General features: G+C 43.1%; 1 protein-coding gene across 4 annotated transcripts in view; it reads left to right on the top strand.

Moving 5' to 3' along the window:
* The first annotated feature begins 11,652 nt into the window (after positions 1–11,652).
* The window catches only part of stxbp5a (syntaxin binding protein 5a (tomosyn)), a 96,462-nt gene continuing 91,731 nt past the window's right edge, over positions 11,653–16,383 (top strand). For all 4 annotated transcript variants that reach the window (XM_053336795.1, XM_053336797.1, XM_053336798.1 and 1 more), the window contains exons 1-2: positions 11,653–11,790; positions 14,392–14,489. In XM_053336795.1, coding sequence (XP_053192770.1) covers positions 11,653–11,790; positions 14,392–14,489 — 236 coding nt within the window. The remainder of the gene's footprint in view (positions 11,791–14,391; positions 14,490–16,383) is intronic.

Raw genomic sequence — 16,383 nt, 5'->3', positions numbered from 1 at the left:
AGGAACAGCATGTCAGTGTGGATCTGAATGAACTCTCTATGGTCCAGCTTTGTGTACATTTAAAGACTTGACAGTAACAGCAGAGACAGGTAAGTTGCCATTCAAAGCACAGGCCGTGATTGACAGCTGTCCCTCATTCAGTACATCACTACACAACTTTTACGATGGAGGGATTAAGGGATTGTGTGTATGTGTGGGTGCATTGCTTTGTGTGTGTGCATGTGTCTCAATACATACTGATCAAAGTTTGTTTTTGTATCCGAGCTGCCTTCTGGTAAATTTTAGACGTAACTGCATTCCCTGACAGTTACACTAACTACGACTGATATGAGGGGACTTCTGTGGGTGGCTGTTGTTGTGTGTGTAAAAGTTGCTCGTATCTGTAGTTAATCATAGAGAAGGAATTGTGGTAGTCAGGGTGCAGCTGATGTAACTTCTGATGTAACATCCTGTTGTGTCGCAGTCTGTCCAAAGTGTTTATTTCAAAAGATCTTTGGATAGTGCTTTTGATTGCCCCACATGTGGTTCTTTGTTTGTTTGTACCTGCACGCAAAGATAAAGCGGTTTATCCTACGTGTGCATGGTGTTAAGGTACAATTCTGTTTAGTGGAGCGCTAATCATTCATCATTTGATGTCGTCTCTTCAAAGCTGTGTCTCAACAGATATGTGGATGAAGGGCAGTAGCAGACTCAGGCTGTCTGAGGGGCAGAGGTGAAAAAATATAAAGGGCACCTGATACATTCAGTGGGCTTCCATCAGCAGAGAACAAAGACATAATGTTTAGTAAAGAGGGTGCTCCCCAATTAATATTAACATTTTATATAGTGACTCAGAATATGAGGAAAACAATGCCTGTATTTAAAAAGGATTTATTTTGCTTACATCTCTGTAATCAAATACAGGGAAAGTGTCACATTTTAAATGTTTATTCCTCAAACACATCTTTATAAAGAACATGGAACTAATAATATTTACAGAATTAGCTGTTTTGAACAGTGTAGCATTTATTCTGTCAGCAGTGCTTCTCAAAAGGTTCTCTTTCAGATTTCATCACAGTATACGTTTTTAAAATGTTGTAACCTGCCGAGGCAGAGGTTTAAGTTCCGCTGTGCAGCCATCCCAATTGCTAAAGGCTAATGCAAATGTACCTTTATCTCTCTCATCTCTTTCTTTGCTGCCTCTAGCTGCATTTTGCGGATCCCTTTGTATTGTCTTCAATTTTCTGTCTGTTCTTGGCATTCTGTAATCATAGGGTAACTCAATGCTAATCTCCCTCTCGACAAGTGCAAGTTAATCCAAGCTAAAGGGTTTAAACACATTTGAATAAAGAACACTCTAATGATTTCCTTTAAAGATGGGACTGTATCACAACATTGATTTCCAGTTTGTACCGATTGAGTTTTTAAAAAAGTATACCATATGCATCTAGCACTACTATCCATGTAGCATATTGTTTAGCATGTTAGAGAACTTTGGACAGACCAACATAGAAAATACAGTCTACATGCATTAATAATGCATCATTGATACAATTTAATCATCATTAAATCATACATTAATATTAATTGCAAAAAAGTGTTGCTATGTGACCTATACCTCTCACTGCACTGACCCAAAGACAATAGAACAATCTAAAGGTGGTGTGACTCAGTATACTAGTGAATAGGACTGTACCAAAATCAACTGAATGGAATAATGTCAGCCACAACCACACAATGTTTTAAGGGTGCTTTATTTTCCTAATGGTCAACCTACATAAACTAAACATTGATCTCCATGAATGCCAGTTCCATCTTGAGGGCATCTAATAGGGCAACCTATCAGTAACTTCACTATATTTTTTCTTTCTTTAAAATGGCACCCTATATGTCATTTTCCCACCTTTTTTCACCAGAAGGGTGCTCATACAGAACCTCAAGGTCACCCTATTACCACAGCAATTCATGGAGAACTGCTTTACACCTTGTGGAGTACTTAACAGGGCACTATTCACATTTTCTTCCACTGTCACATAAAGAAGTCCTCTGTAAGGCACTTCATCCTGGTTTACTTGTAATTAAGATAGCAATTATAGAACTTTAGTATGTTCTCTTGTTTGTGTGGGCACCTTGGAGGACATTTCACCATGTTTGCTCTGCTGTGGGGGCACCTTAGAGTGCACTTTCACAGGATGATACACACAATTACTTTAAATAGCATCACAGCCATTGCTTGAATCATGACCTTGCCTTGAGTGTGTGTGATTGTGTGAGTGGAGACAGGTGTGCTGGAGTCAGAGCAGAGCCCCACCAGCTGCAACCTGTTCCATAATCAAGACCTCTACTCATACTTAGCCTTGACAGATCATAGCCTCCGCTCAGTCAGTTTATGCTTCAAGCCATTTCTCCAGCATTTATCCTGTTATCTAGTTGTTGCTTATTTTCTTGGTCCAACCCTGTTTCCTGTTTCCTGCAGTCCCATCTGCTCTGGCTCCCATCCCTGTCTCCTGTTCCCCACAGTCCTGTCTGCTCTGTCTCCTCCTCCATCCCTGTTCTGAATTCTTAGTCTACTCTGCTTTCCCCTCCAGGGATTCTACTATGGACCTGGACCTTGTCCCAGTTTGCCCCAGCCCCGGGTTCTGGGCTACCAGCCTCAACCCTAACCTGATGTTCCCAGCTTCCCACACCCCTGTCCCCCCACTTGTGTCTGCACTTAGGTTTATTTGCTTTGTCCAATGTAACAATAAAGTCTGGCACAACAACATGAACCTAGCAGACATTTACCTACTCAAACTGCCATATACTTATGATGATTTTGGTGCATTAAGGGATATTTCCCTTGACGAAGAATCAGACTTCTTTCCGGTCCTCACTGTGATCTGAAAGCAGGACCCTGAGTATGCCCAGGAAGTGGCTATTTACTGGAAATTTGATGGCAGCTCTGTTCCTTATCTTGCTCCTCCCAAGCCTCTTATTCCAGCATCCAATATTTCCCTGTTCCTCCCAGCTCCTCTCTGGAACAGCAGAGAAGCCATGCCAACTAGCTCCAAGCCTGTGTATTATGTGACTGGCCCCTGGCTAGGGGGTATCTGGCTTGCTGGCCATCAAGCTGTCAGCTCCATCAATGTCCTGCAGCAGTCAGCTGTCTCTGTCGACCTTCAGCCTCTTGGCCACCCTTTTAAGTGGCTGCATCTACACCTCAGCCCTCAAGTTTTCTGCCTTTAGCATCTCTGTTGACCTCCACAGCTGTCCCGCCAACATTGTCAACCTCTAAAGGGTCTGGCCTCCATCATTGACCCTCCTCAGAGTGGCCATGCCCACGTCATTGGCAGTCCTGTTTACATAGTTGATCTCCAGAGCTATTCTGCCCATCCTGCTTTCTGGTCACCGTCCGTTCATCTATCCTGTCTTCCAGTCATGGTTTCAAGCCCCGAGGCCATCTGCTTGAGGGTCCTTGCTTTGCTTCTATTCTGTCCTTGGCCCATCACCTGAGCTCTCCTGCCCTGCTCATCTCCAGTGTCCAAGTTGTCTATCATCTTGTCAGCCCTAGCCCCAAGTTCCGAGGTACCAGTCCAAGCTTCCCTAGGCCTGTATTATATTTTCCTTGCCTTAAAATAAATACTTTGGGAGTGCCCTAGTGGTTGAGTGGTTAGAGCACATGCCACATAATCGCAGCGTCCCTGGTTCGAATCTGGTCAGGGACCTATGCTGCAGTTCATTCCCCGCTCTCTCTCCCTGCTTCTTGTCGGCATATGCTGTATTCACATGGAATCAGGCAAATGGCAGACGGCAAACCGAATGTTATTTTAGTGGACGAGAGAAGGACGGTAAAACTTGGGCGAGGCCGGCAAAGATCCCGTCGACGGCAACGGCAAACGGCAATGCCATTCAAAGTTAAAATATTTGAACTTTTACTGTGTTCCACCACGGAATTCAGTACCGGATGTGACGTTATGGCATATCTGGAACCAAAACATCCTGCCAAATGTATTTACTGCATATGTATTGCTATGATAATAACACTAAATAATACACAAGAATATATTTTTTATATTTTATTTTATTTACTGTAAACAATACAACAATATGAAACATGTCACGTGGGTTTCGTTTTGCCGTTGTGCCGTTCCATTGGACTGCTTGTTTTTCCATTCCATCCAGCAGATGTCTCCCGTCTCCCGTCTCCCGTCTGCCGTTTGCCTGATTCTATGTGAATGCAGCATTACTGTGTAAATAAAGGCAAAAATCCCCAAAATACATCATTAAAAAAATAATTATCTCTTTTTCCTCACCATGTGTCTTCACTTGGGTTTACCTGCTCTGCCCTACGCCCCCTCCCACACAGTAGAACTAAGAGGTATCAGGTTGCCAATAACACAGGAGTGTCATCTCCCTTTATTGGATTGTAGAATAGCCTTTGCAAATCATGGGGGATAATTGAGCCATCAGAGGCTTTAAGGATACAGAACAAGAGTCGTTCAGTATGACGGCTCACTATTACACCACTGTGATCCTTGAGAAAAAATAATTTGAGTTTCTTCAGAGTCCTCTTTAAGTAGGCTGAATTTCACAGCACCTCTTTGTTTTGCGCCACATTCCCCTTTTATTTTAATATATATTAGTTTAGATGGGGCTAAGCAGGTAGAGTGGGCTATCCACTAATCCCAGACTCCTCCTGTCCACATGTTAAAGTGTCCTTAAGCAAAAGTGTGAACCCAGATTGCTCTCAAATGCCAAGCTGGTGTCTGGCATGGTAGCTTGCCACCATGTGTGTGTGTGAATGGGAGAATAAGAGGCAAAATGTAGCACTTTTGATATGAAGGTGCTTTCAAAGCAAGGTAATGATTCTTAACAGACTTTCACCTTTATTGTGTGGACAGAAAGGAATCAATGTGTGGCCACACACCAGTTCAGCAACAGCGACATGGTCATGGTGAAGTGCTGATTTGATAAAGTGCAAATTGATTAGAGTTGAAACCAACAGGGGGTGGCTGTACAAGGGAATCATCGATAACCTGTCCTGTGCTCAGCATTGATTATTGCTATCTTGGGTAACAGGACAGGAGACCTCTTTCTCTGTCTCTCTGTCTCTCTGTCTCTCTCTCTCTCTCTCTCTCTCTCTCTCTCTCTCTCTCTCTCTCTCTCTCTCTCTCTCTCTCTCTCTCTCTCTCTCTGCCACTCACTCACTCACTCACTCACTCACACACACACACACAATTTTTGCCTCATTTCCCTTGCATTAATATGCATATGAATGTGCATTAGGGTTAGTGATACTTTTTGAATTCAGTCAATACAAGAGAATGAATTGGGTCCCTGTCTGACCTACTACCAGGGAAATCATTGTAGCGTTTGATTGACTGGTATTGGTTTTCCCCTCTGCTCCTTAAAAGGGCTTGGAACAGCCAGTAGTAGTGGTCTCGTCTCACTGAGTCAGTGACATTGAACTGAGGACAAAGTGGTATTCACCTCCCATGTCTCTTTCTTCAAACTCTGGATGACTGGTTTAAGTAAACTTAATTTTGGCGGCATGCCGACTGCAGCCTCTGTCTAAGAATCCTGTCCTCCCAGAGGTCCTGTGTCACTGCAATGCTAACACTGGCAATGCCCTTTCCTTTAATAGTGGCATCCATCTGATCCACTGTATGTATGTGTGTGTTTGTGTGTGTGTATGTGTGTTCGGGTGGGGGGTGTTTGTGTGTTGATGGTCAGCTTATCGTTTTGGTTGATTATTGGAACTGATACCAGCTGTGCCACACCAAATACAGACAAGTTTTGTCACATCCATCCCCTGAGCTGTTTGCACAAACACACACACACACACACACACACACACACACACACACACACACACACACACACACACACACACACCACAGACTGCAAGTTAAGTCATTTTCTGGCCTGTTTGGGATTTATGACCTTATGACCTTGAAGCTTAATCAAATAACATGACCTAACTGTTCGCTTGGTGGGGACAAATCTCTTCTATTTGTGAAAAAAAATGAGGTGCGATGCCAGGATGATAAACTTTCTCTGGAATTAGCTGAAGGTTTTTGATTGGGAACGCTATGGGTGTGATGAAGGCTTTATGGTGTTTTCAATTTCTCCACCCCCATCTCCTCATCTCTTTTATCCTTCCATCAATATTTATAAGCCTCTCTGTAACCATAAGGATTTGAGGTTTGGGACTGTGTGAAGGGATATTTACAGATGTATCTCTAAGCTTTCTTACCTTTCACATGTGACATATTTACCTGTGTATTTGGAGGGGGAATGCTTGACATTGAAACCATCCTCATATTTAACCAGGCAGAGACAATCAAGTGTTCCCTTAAAGGCAGCGGCTCATTAACTTGCAACCCCTCTGGGGCTGCTGTGCATTTATGCGTGTGTATCTCTCTCCCTCTCTTTCTTCAATGTATATTGTCTGTATTTGTGTTAGCTTGGTATGTTTCCTTTTCCCCTACTGACTATTTAGTTGGTGTGAAGGTTCTTGTGACTAAACAACTTGTCTTCTGCTCATTACTTTTAATCACATGGACCTACTTGTGTGTGTGTGTGTGTGTGTGTGTGTGTGTGAGAGAGAGAGAGAGAGAGAGAGAGAGAGAGAGAGAGAGAGAGAGAAAGAGAGATATGATGATACTGTACGTCCTCTCACTTGTTAGTCATGTTAGTGCTCTACCACATTTACTTGTTGGATAAGGACACAGCGGTTGCATGCCGCAGGGAGGCTTTAGGGTTGTAAGCTCTAAACTCAGGTGTGCTATGATTCGCTTGATTAACTGCAGCTGCCGGTGAGGGCAGAAGGTCCTTGTCCCTCCAGTCCTTCTGCATGACAGGCAGACTCCCCAAATCTTTGTAACCTACTGTTGTCCCCTGTGTCCCTCTGGGTTTTTCACTTCCTCCAGACAGCATAGGGACTCTGCTGCGATAGGGGTCAAACAGGGCTGACTGTGATGCTGAGCTCTGAGGCTGCACAGTGTGGTGCTGGGGGTGGATCATTCATAAGTGTTTGAGAGTGTGACAAGGTCTGTAGCTGTTGGGTCATCTGTGAGAGTTTAAGTGGGTAAAATCCATTAGAGGTGAATTGTCTATGTGTAAGGACACTTATTTTTAGTGCATATTTGATTTTTAAATGTAGAGTTACTCCATCAATGGACAGAGTATTTTAGCTGTTTACATTACTTCATTTTAGCAATATCATGATACCATTCCTTAGAAACATTTATAACACATTTTCTTGAATCCAATACAATGCAAATGTAAGCAGAGTAAAGGTATTGTATTAAGATCAAGGTACATGTGTGCTGCATAGATGTATGTACATGGTGTATGTATGTACATGGTTGATGCATATTCATAATCTTTATGCAAACATCTGTGTAATGCATGCAAATTTCCTTAGAGTAGGCGCTTCACTTCATTCTGCAAACTGCAGTCCAACAACACACTTTCCCCTCCACTGTATCTTTATGTGTGTCTTTATGAAGAAGAAGTAGTAAAAAAAAAAAAAATAGATTGAGTGCATTTTGATTCTGTGTTGTAATAGAGGAGCTCAGCATTGCCTGAGCCAGATGTGTGCCACCAGTGATGTATGTTTAAGACTTTTGACTGAAGCCAGTGGGCATAACATGAATGCACTAGCTGCTTGATACAGTCTGTCATAGTTGCCATGGCTCATATCCGAGCTCATCCAGCCTCACCTCTGACCTGGTATTAACACTGGATTAGCTCTCTGCTCATGTGCATGAAAGCTAATAGATCAGTATGTACTCAATTTGCATATTTCCCAGGGTTGTTGTGTTGAATGATAATACATGGATAATGGGAGGGGCTACAGAGGCAGGGTGTTCTGCACTGATGTAGGTGTTGGTCCACACACAGTTGTCCCTAAGAATGGAGTATGTGCTGTAGAATATAGTTCAACCTGCAAGAAATTAAACTGACTTTATGAGATTAAAAGACGTCCATACACTACAGAAATACAAACCTGGACTGAAAGGATAGACTCACATTTTTAAAGTCTGTCTTCAGGCTGTCAAGACAAATCTATTTTAGTATTCATTTGGGGGACATGAATATTGTTTTAAGACGAACTTGAAAAATTGAGAACCTATCCGTTAACTGTCATGTGATCTCTTAAAAAGGTTGTGCATGTGTTCATGTTTAGCAAGTAAAAACAAAAAACACAATGAGTCAGGTCACACAAGGTGGAGCCAGATTATAGACAGTATGGGCTACTTTAATGTGTTTCTACAGCACACTGTTGCTGCTAGCATTTTCAGTAACATATAAATAATAACCCTAATCCTACAATCCCAATTTGTCTTTACATGGGATTTCCACCTCTTGTTTTACGGCCCTCTTTCTTTCCTTTCTGTCCTGCTCTCCTTGCACTTTGCCCCTTCATAAAAAAAAGAACAAAAAAAAAACAACCCTCTAATACAGCGCTGGCTCAGTGGAAAGCCTTATCAAAGAGCACAAACACAGCAGTCAGACTCTAAATACAACACACACACATACATACAATACAGCTAGATGAATGGCCTGGCCACAACACAATGGTGCTAAATTAAATCACTGATGTCAGACTCGCCAAAGGCCCTCCCCTCCCACATCACTCACTCACTCACACACATGCAAGGATTGACTAATAAGGACCTCTTTGTTTGCCTGCGTAATGTATTCTAGATCAGGCATATCAGTTGGGTTTGGAAGGTGTGTGTGGTCAATTTCAGTTCATTATGCAAATCAGTATTGCAACAATTGTTCTTAAGCCACCATGATACGGATTACTGAATTAATAATTTGCTTTATATCTTTTTGTGTCCTTTTTATTCAATAGCATCTTCATTTCCTTGATGCATCCTTTACATCAGCTGTGTCTCAACAAAGGACAGCTTACGTGGAAACACATAGAGACTGGCACATATAATCAGCATGCATTATCACAATATGTCATCTTGGCGTCCATAGAAATGCCCTTTTTTGGACTTTTCTCCACTTTAGGACTGAGTTGGCATCAGGTGTTGTTAGCAGTAGCGCAAACACAGCTATTACTTCCGCTGCTGCACCCCTGTGCCTGCTGCCGGCGGGCACCTGTCGAAGATGAGCGTGTTAGCAAACAGCTCAAACAGGTGGCAACGTCAGTGTCACTCAAGCATGAGCAGCCTCAGCTGAGCTTGTCAAGGCTGGTACTTCCATCTGTGACCTTACAAACACACAAAGCTGCACTGAGGTTCTGAACTCATCTCGCTTAAGCTCTTTGGGGAAACATAACCGGTGATAAAGTTGTCTTGAGTGGTAGATCTTTATTGTAGCAGCCGCTGATAGATCACTGTCTGTCAGTCCTGAAAGAACACCATGATGCGGACCACTGAGATGATGAGGTTTATTTGGACACGCATGTTTGTTTGTTCTTTAGACTCTTAAGGGCCATTTTGAGCTCATGGCCTTAGCATAGTGTTGTTGCTGGCGGGGTGTATGGAGGTTTTGAATTTGGAGAGGTCTTATAAATATATATAGCTATATATATATATATATAAAGTCTAGTTGGATGCATGCATTGATCCATGTAGTGAATTTATCATAATTACTATCCTCAGGCTTAATGTTCAGTAGAACATCACAACCAATTAGAGTGTATTTTTATTATTTTGTGATGCTGCCCATATTCAGTGTGTCCTGGAACCCATCTTATATTGGGAAAGAGGCTTGGTTCACCCTCAACAAGTCTATCAAAGGTTTTACACCGATATAGAGAGTGATTCACACTTACAATCTGACCCACAGCAACTTAGAGTCACCAAGTAACTAGTCTTTGGACTGTGAGAGGAAACTGGACACAATGAAAACCTGAACTAACAAATGCTAATTAACTACATCACTTCAACGTATCTGCTACAGTATATTGCAAATAATTTAAAATAATTTGAGGATAATTCAAACATAGATGTCCCGAGCTGAAGCACAGCGTTCTGCAAGATAATTAAATCCTAATTTAATGCTTTCATGGTGAGAACAGTTTTTAATTTTAAGGATTTATACCCCAGTATTAGGTGAAAAGCAGAAGATAAAATTGCATAATTGAAATCTTGCCCCCCCCCCCCCCACCACCACCACTTCCACCCACATCCACCCAAAGACTGGCACATGCAAACAAAGTCACGTCAATTATCAGGTTAGTTTTATTTATATAGCCCAAATTTACAAATTTGCCTTGAAGTACTTTTGTACAGCTCTGCATAGCGTATGACACCCTCTGTCCTTATATTAACCCTCAGTTAGGATAAGGATTCTCATGGCTGGATGAACTCCTGAAGGTCTGACTTTTGACATTTGATGTGTTGCACCAGTTAAGATGACACCAGTTAAGTTCAGTTAAGCATCACAGTTAAGGTCAGGGAGGGACATGTAAGGTCACCTCTGGGCTTTTTCCATTCAAACCCCTCCTCACTACCTCCTCATTGTTAAGTATTACTCCTGCATGAGGTTGCACTTGCAGCTGTGGAGGGGAGGGTTTCGCATATTCAGGGGGAGGGTGTAAATAACAGGTAAAGTGTGGGACTCCACCATAAGCAGGAAACAGCCATCACCATGGATACAGATAGACACATTGCGTCAAAAGGCATTGCTTGGTTTCATCTCCTAAATAAAGAAACCAAATTAGCACACATAGTACTGTATCCTGTAATATACCTACATATGATCTGTTCTTTTTAAAATGGATGCTCTGGACATACAAGTACAAATGAGTTTCTGGACAAAGTGATACATTTCCTTCACTTAATCTTTTCCTTTTTTCCCCATCATGAAAATTACATTATAAGAAAAATGTGGCAGGCACGTGGTGTTTTACCCCCCCTCCCCAATTCTACATTGTGGCACCGCAAGATTTTATGGTGCACTTCCACTATCCACTGTGGTTTGTTATGGCCTTTAATATGGCGAGGCTTCAACGCAAGCTCTCAAACAGAGGCGGAGTGGATAGAACGAGGGGTTGTGTAGTGGAAGGAAAAGGATTGAGCCCCTGTCGGTCTGTTTGTCTGCTTTTCTCTTTCCATACACAGTCACACTGCTGCAGCATCCCAACATCACCAGCATCACCAGGTGCAGTGGAGCAAAACCTACTATGTGTGCGTGGGAGAGAGGGATGGGAGGGGGGCGTTGTCGCTGGGGGCAGATGAAAGGAGGAGAGAGAGAGAGAGAAAGAGAAAGAGAGAGAGAGAGAGAGATGGTAAGGTGGCGGGATTTGTGTTGAAGCCTCTGCTCTGTCAGACATGCGCAAGAGCTGCAGCAGGGGAGGGAGGGAAGCAGAGAGGAAGAGCGGAGCCACCGAGACGCAGTGGGGCACAGCACGGACTCCGAGCAAATTACACCGACGCACCAACATCTCAGCGGCCGTCTACAAATTCACACGCCAAGAGGCAACCTGTGCAGTGCGGGCAGAGCCTTCCAGCATGGAGACTGCGCTAAAAAACAAGCATTAAAATGTGAGATTTACAGAGGAAATCAGAAGAGAGAGAGAGAGAGAGAGACAGAGAGCGAGAGAGAGAGAGAGAGAGAGCGCGCGCGTGTGCGTGTGTGTGTGTGTGTATGAGAGAGAGAGAAAGTGGCTATCCCCTTTATCTTTTGCGGGTGATCTCAAATTCTGTGCTCTGCAGTCTTAAAATGAAGAAGTTCAACATCAGGAAGGTGCTGGACGGCTTGAAGGAGGCGTCCTCCTCCACCCCGTCTGTCCATGTGGGGCCACAGGAGAACCATCTGATCCAGGAGACCCTTCAGTCCGACCATTTCCAGCTCTGCAAGGTGGGCGAGACTGATGATTTTATTATATAGCTGTATTCATCACGGCTAACCCTTTCCGCATGTAGTCCTTTTATTCTTATTATGCACAGTTTGCAGTGCACTTATCCCATCCCAGGATACAGCAGGTGCAAGTGGGCTCCGTTCACACAGTAAATTAATGAATTGGTAAACCATTTTACTCCGTAGTCTTTTAAATTAAAACGAACACCTGCTGGCTGAAGGTCTATTTACCCTTTGGCAAAATGTCCTTTTTTCTAGAAAGGCAATCATTAAAGCGCTCTGTGCCTTCCCAAAGCATGGTACACACAGCCTATACCTAGATAACTACACTGCGCATACTGTATGGCGAGTGCGCTCTGTCGACAGGACAATAAACATTAGTAAGTTCCAATATGGTTACATGTTCTGCTTGGTAATTGTCAATGTAGTGGCTTAAACCATCTAGTTATTTCGGGTATGATAGTAGAAGGTATTACCCCTGTGTTAAATGCCACCGTTTTCTCTATGTGCGCTTGGCATGAACTGTTACATCGAGGGGTTGGGCCAAACTGATCCCTTCTTGCATAATCTGCTGGGTTTGGATTAGTAAAAGGGTGATTTCTGGTTGATGTTTGGTTTGGTTTGTGTGTGCGTGTGTGTTCCCTTTTTGCATTGTCTTTTTTCCTTGCAGTGTTCATCCCCTTCTTCCTCATCCATATTTATCCATCTCTCCTCTCATACACACACACACACACCTCACACTTATCTCTCTCACCCTCTCCTTACACACACACACACACACACACACACACACACACACACACACACACACACACACACACACCACTTTAGAGGACATCACATTGACTTACATTCATATCCTGAAGACTTATCCTGAACCATAACCACTTCTTGCCTAATGCTAAACCTTACCCTAACCTTAACATAACATTAACTAACCTTAACTTAGAACCAAGTCTTCACCCTAAAATGAAAGATTTACATTAAGGGATCTTGTTTTTTTTTCCTCCATAATGGAGGCAAGTCCCCACAACATGACTGTGCAAACAGATGTATGTCTCCACACAAGGAATAACTGGACCAGTCACACACACAGACACACACACTCACTACTTTGCCCCCAGATCATTGATGCATTGGGGACTGATGGTGCCTGAAGTGGGGGCCTGTTTGAAAAAAAAAGAAAAAAGATCTGACCTTCCTTTTCTGAATTGGCCACAACAATGGATGGGGTTAATAAACCCTCATGCAATTTACATGCTGTGTGTGCTACATCTTAGTCCCCTGTAATGTTAAATCTGGATTTCCCCTGTGTGCCCTACGCTCATATTGATTTACCCCACACATGAACTTGCAAGGCTGTAACAGAATTGTATGTGATTTCCCGCAAAGGTTTTTATTTGTACATTTGAATTGTAAATGATAGTATCCTTGTTAAATGTTGGCTTTTCCTTGTGGGGCATTGTGCAGAAAACACGACCTTTCGGTCAGCTGCTACAATATACCAATTGTCTGCATCTTGTTTAACATGGAGAGGTCTCGGTTATCTACTGGAAGTTAACATCATGGCAGAGTAATATGATTATTGTTGTTGTTTATTCAGAGGAACACCAACATAATCTAGGGTAGAGTTGCTGTACGGTTCACCTTACTAAACTGCAATCATCTTAAAAGTTGACAGAGGGAATAAGGTATAAAGAAAAGAAACTATTAGAAAACAAGATGGCATAATCAAGAGTTGAGTCTACACAACTAAGGGCTTGGGGGACATTGTAGTCTACTGACTAGAAGAGAGATTGCAGGTTTGATTTCTACATCAGCCTAAATATGTCAATCAACAGCCAGACATCCTAATGAAGTATCTGTGAACAAGACTTTAACCTCCCTCCTTCACCGTCGCTGTCTGTCTGGACAGGAGCTTGCTGTAGTGTTTCTCTGAGAGAAAGGCAGGTGTCTCTGCTGCACTGAGTGCTTCTTATGTAACGTGCTTTAGCCTTCTGCCGCTAAGCAAACAAATCCAACAGCCCACCACCGGCTGACTGATGCCATAAAGCTTCAGACACACACACACGCACACACACACACATACATATATACAGAGGGTGGACAAAAAAAACAGCTCACAGTACGATGCACTCCAGTCGAAGGCTCTGCAACAAATCATTACCAAATACTCCTTATTGGTGTGTTTTCTGTGTATTTCATTTTCTAGACTTGAGTGTAATCACGACCTCATGTGGGAGGCAGGCAGAGAAAGAAAAATGGGTTAAAAAAGAGAGAAATGTGAGAGAAGAAATCTCAAAATGGGCCTGTGATTATAAAAGGATCCTTAATAGCAAAGCCAAATACCAAGTCTATCACGAAGAACAGGGTACCCATGCATAGAGAGACCATTTCTTCCTCTCTCTTTCATTTTCTCTTGTTTGTGAAATTTCAGACTTTACATTTGTTTCATAACACTTTTCCGCATCCATCTGTGCCATTTGTTTACCAAAATCAGGTGTGTGACATCCTTTGACAAAACAACACCCTTTCTGTGAAATGCAAATTGATATCCTCTCTAACACATTCTCTTTCTCCATCTCCCGGTGGGTCTCCCAGACTGTCCGTCATGGCTTCCCATATCAGCCATCATCCATGGCTTTCGACCCGGTGCAGAAGATACTGGCCATTGGCACCCAGAGAGGAGCTCTCAGATTGTATCCTTTTAGTTGTCAATGAGCTGTTAGAGGTTACTGTGTCTTGTGGCAGCTCATTTGGGCCCTGCATCCCATGGAGGCAGCAGCAGGTAAGAGAACAGATGTTTGAACTTCTGTAGTTAGATGCTGATGTGCATTGGTGGGTTGTTAGTATATTTTAAAAAGTGTGCTGAAGTGTTAATAGCAGCATTCCCTGGTTGCCAGTTTGAGCTCTGAATGTGCTTGTGAGCTAATACAATCTTACATTTGTCTTTAACTTCAAATCGAAATTCTAGGTGTGGTAATATGATAATATTATTCTTAAACAAAGGCCTAATTAGGTACTGCTTACACTGACCTTGCTCGATTATTGCCTACGTGAAAAGCCTGCATTTATATATTGAAGAACGTGCTGCCATTCACTTTTAGAAGTAGCTCGCTGAGGTAGCGTTCATCGGCTTCCTTGCAATAAGAGGACGTTTACATAAACAGGGACAACAGCTTGCAATGAAATGGCACCGCAGGGAGTCGTATAGTTTCAGAGAACGCCCGCGAGCTGGCCTGTGTCAGGCTGCTTTAACAGGTCCTCCTTGTGTTCTCCTGCCTGTCCAACAACCTTTGCCAGCTCATTACGGTGTGATGAAGAGCTGCCCGCTTGGCTGTCCCTCGTTCCTACCTGCTGGCAGCTAGCTTTGTGACTCAGGCTCAGTTCACCTGCACTGGAAAGGTGAGGACATAAACAGAGCTACTCGCAGACAAAGGAGGGTGAGGCGGCAGATTTGTGATTATCAGACGATGGCCCATTTAACTTTTTTAATATGTTCTTATTCAAATCAGAGTGAGAGAGTCAGAGAAAATAAAATCCATCACTTTTTCTCGAGATGACTGAATGTTCCTGAAGGTTCAACTGAAACTGCATGACTTTCTTCATCCAAAGCAGAGCAGATTAGGTCAGTGGTATGCATGCATTAGAGGAAAGGAGAATCCCTGCACTGGTAGAAATACTATGATGTAGGAAATGTTGAATAATCTTAATGGGGCTCATGTCTTGCTGGCTGGTACATTACTACTGTGAGCTCCAGACTGTCTAAAATCATGGCATGAAAGAACCAATCAGCTTAGAGATTCTCTCCCTCAGACTATTCAGAGTTTGGGTGAAATGATCTTGTCAGATGGTTTCTGCTGGCTGAAACTGGTCACTTTGAAATGGAACATAGGAATCTCTCTTGTGTTTGAGTGATGTGGATCTGATAGTCTTATCAGAGTCAAGGGAAGGTGAATTGGGAGTCATCTATCTATTCTTCGGTGCCGTTCTCTTCCCCTGTCATTTGCTGTTTAGTCAACCTTGTTTCTTTATCTGATGACAATGATACCTGCGTGGCACAGATGACGGGAGCATAACAGAGATTTCATGATTCATATTTTTTTGATGTTGCTGTGCTGCAGCTTGCAGATGTTTTTTGATGTGTTGTAAGTTTTGGAAAGTTGCAAGTTGGTTTATGTAGAACTCCTGCACTCAGTTAGTAGCTACTGGTGGCTGTTGGTGTCTTTGCATGTTGGTGTCTATGTGTGCTTGCTTGACTTGTGGGCCTGCCAGGACATTTGGCTTCTCTCCTCTCCTATAGAGGATTACAAGAAGTGGTGGATCAAGGGCCTCAGCCTGGCAGCGTGGCAGAGGACTGAGAATTACAGCAGGAACAGGACGGGTGTCTGTGGATGTGTACATGTGTTCAAGGGAAAATGCGTGTATGTGTTTAAATGTGCCCGAATCCTCTGAGGAGACAGCTGATCCCTCCAGCCATAAAGCCAATCATTTCTGTGATCCCCCCCAAAACTGTCCTGTGTTTGATGCCTGCCACTGACTCTGCTGCTGCGTCCACTGTCCAGCTGGGAAGATGGCAATGTCTCTTTGGTG

Source organism: Scomber japonicus, chromosome 17 (genome assembly GCF_027409825.1).
Source record: "Scomber japonicus isolate fScoJap1 chromosome 17, fScoJap1.pri, whole genome shotgun sequence".
Lineage (NCBI taxonomy): Eukaryota > Metazoa > Chordata > Actinopteri > Scombriformes > Scombridae > Scomber > Scomber japonicus.
Note: the sequence above shows the minus strand (reverse complement) of the source record. Positions and strands in the feature narration are given on the sequence as shown.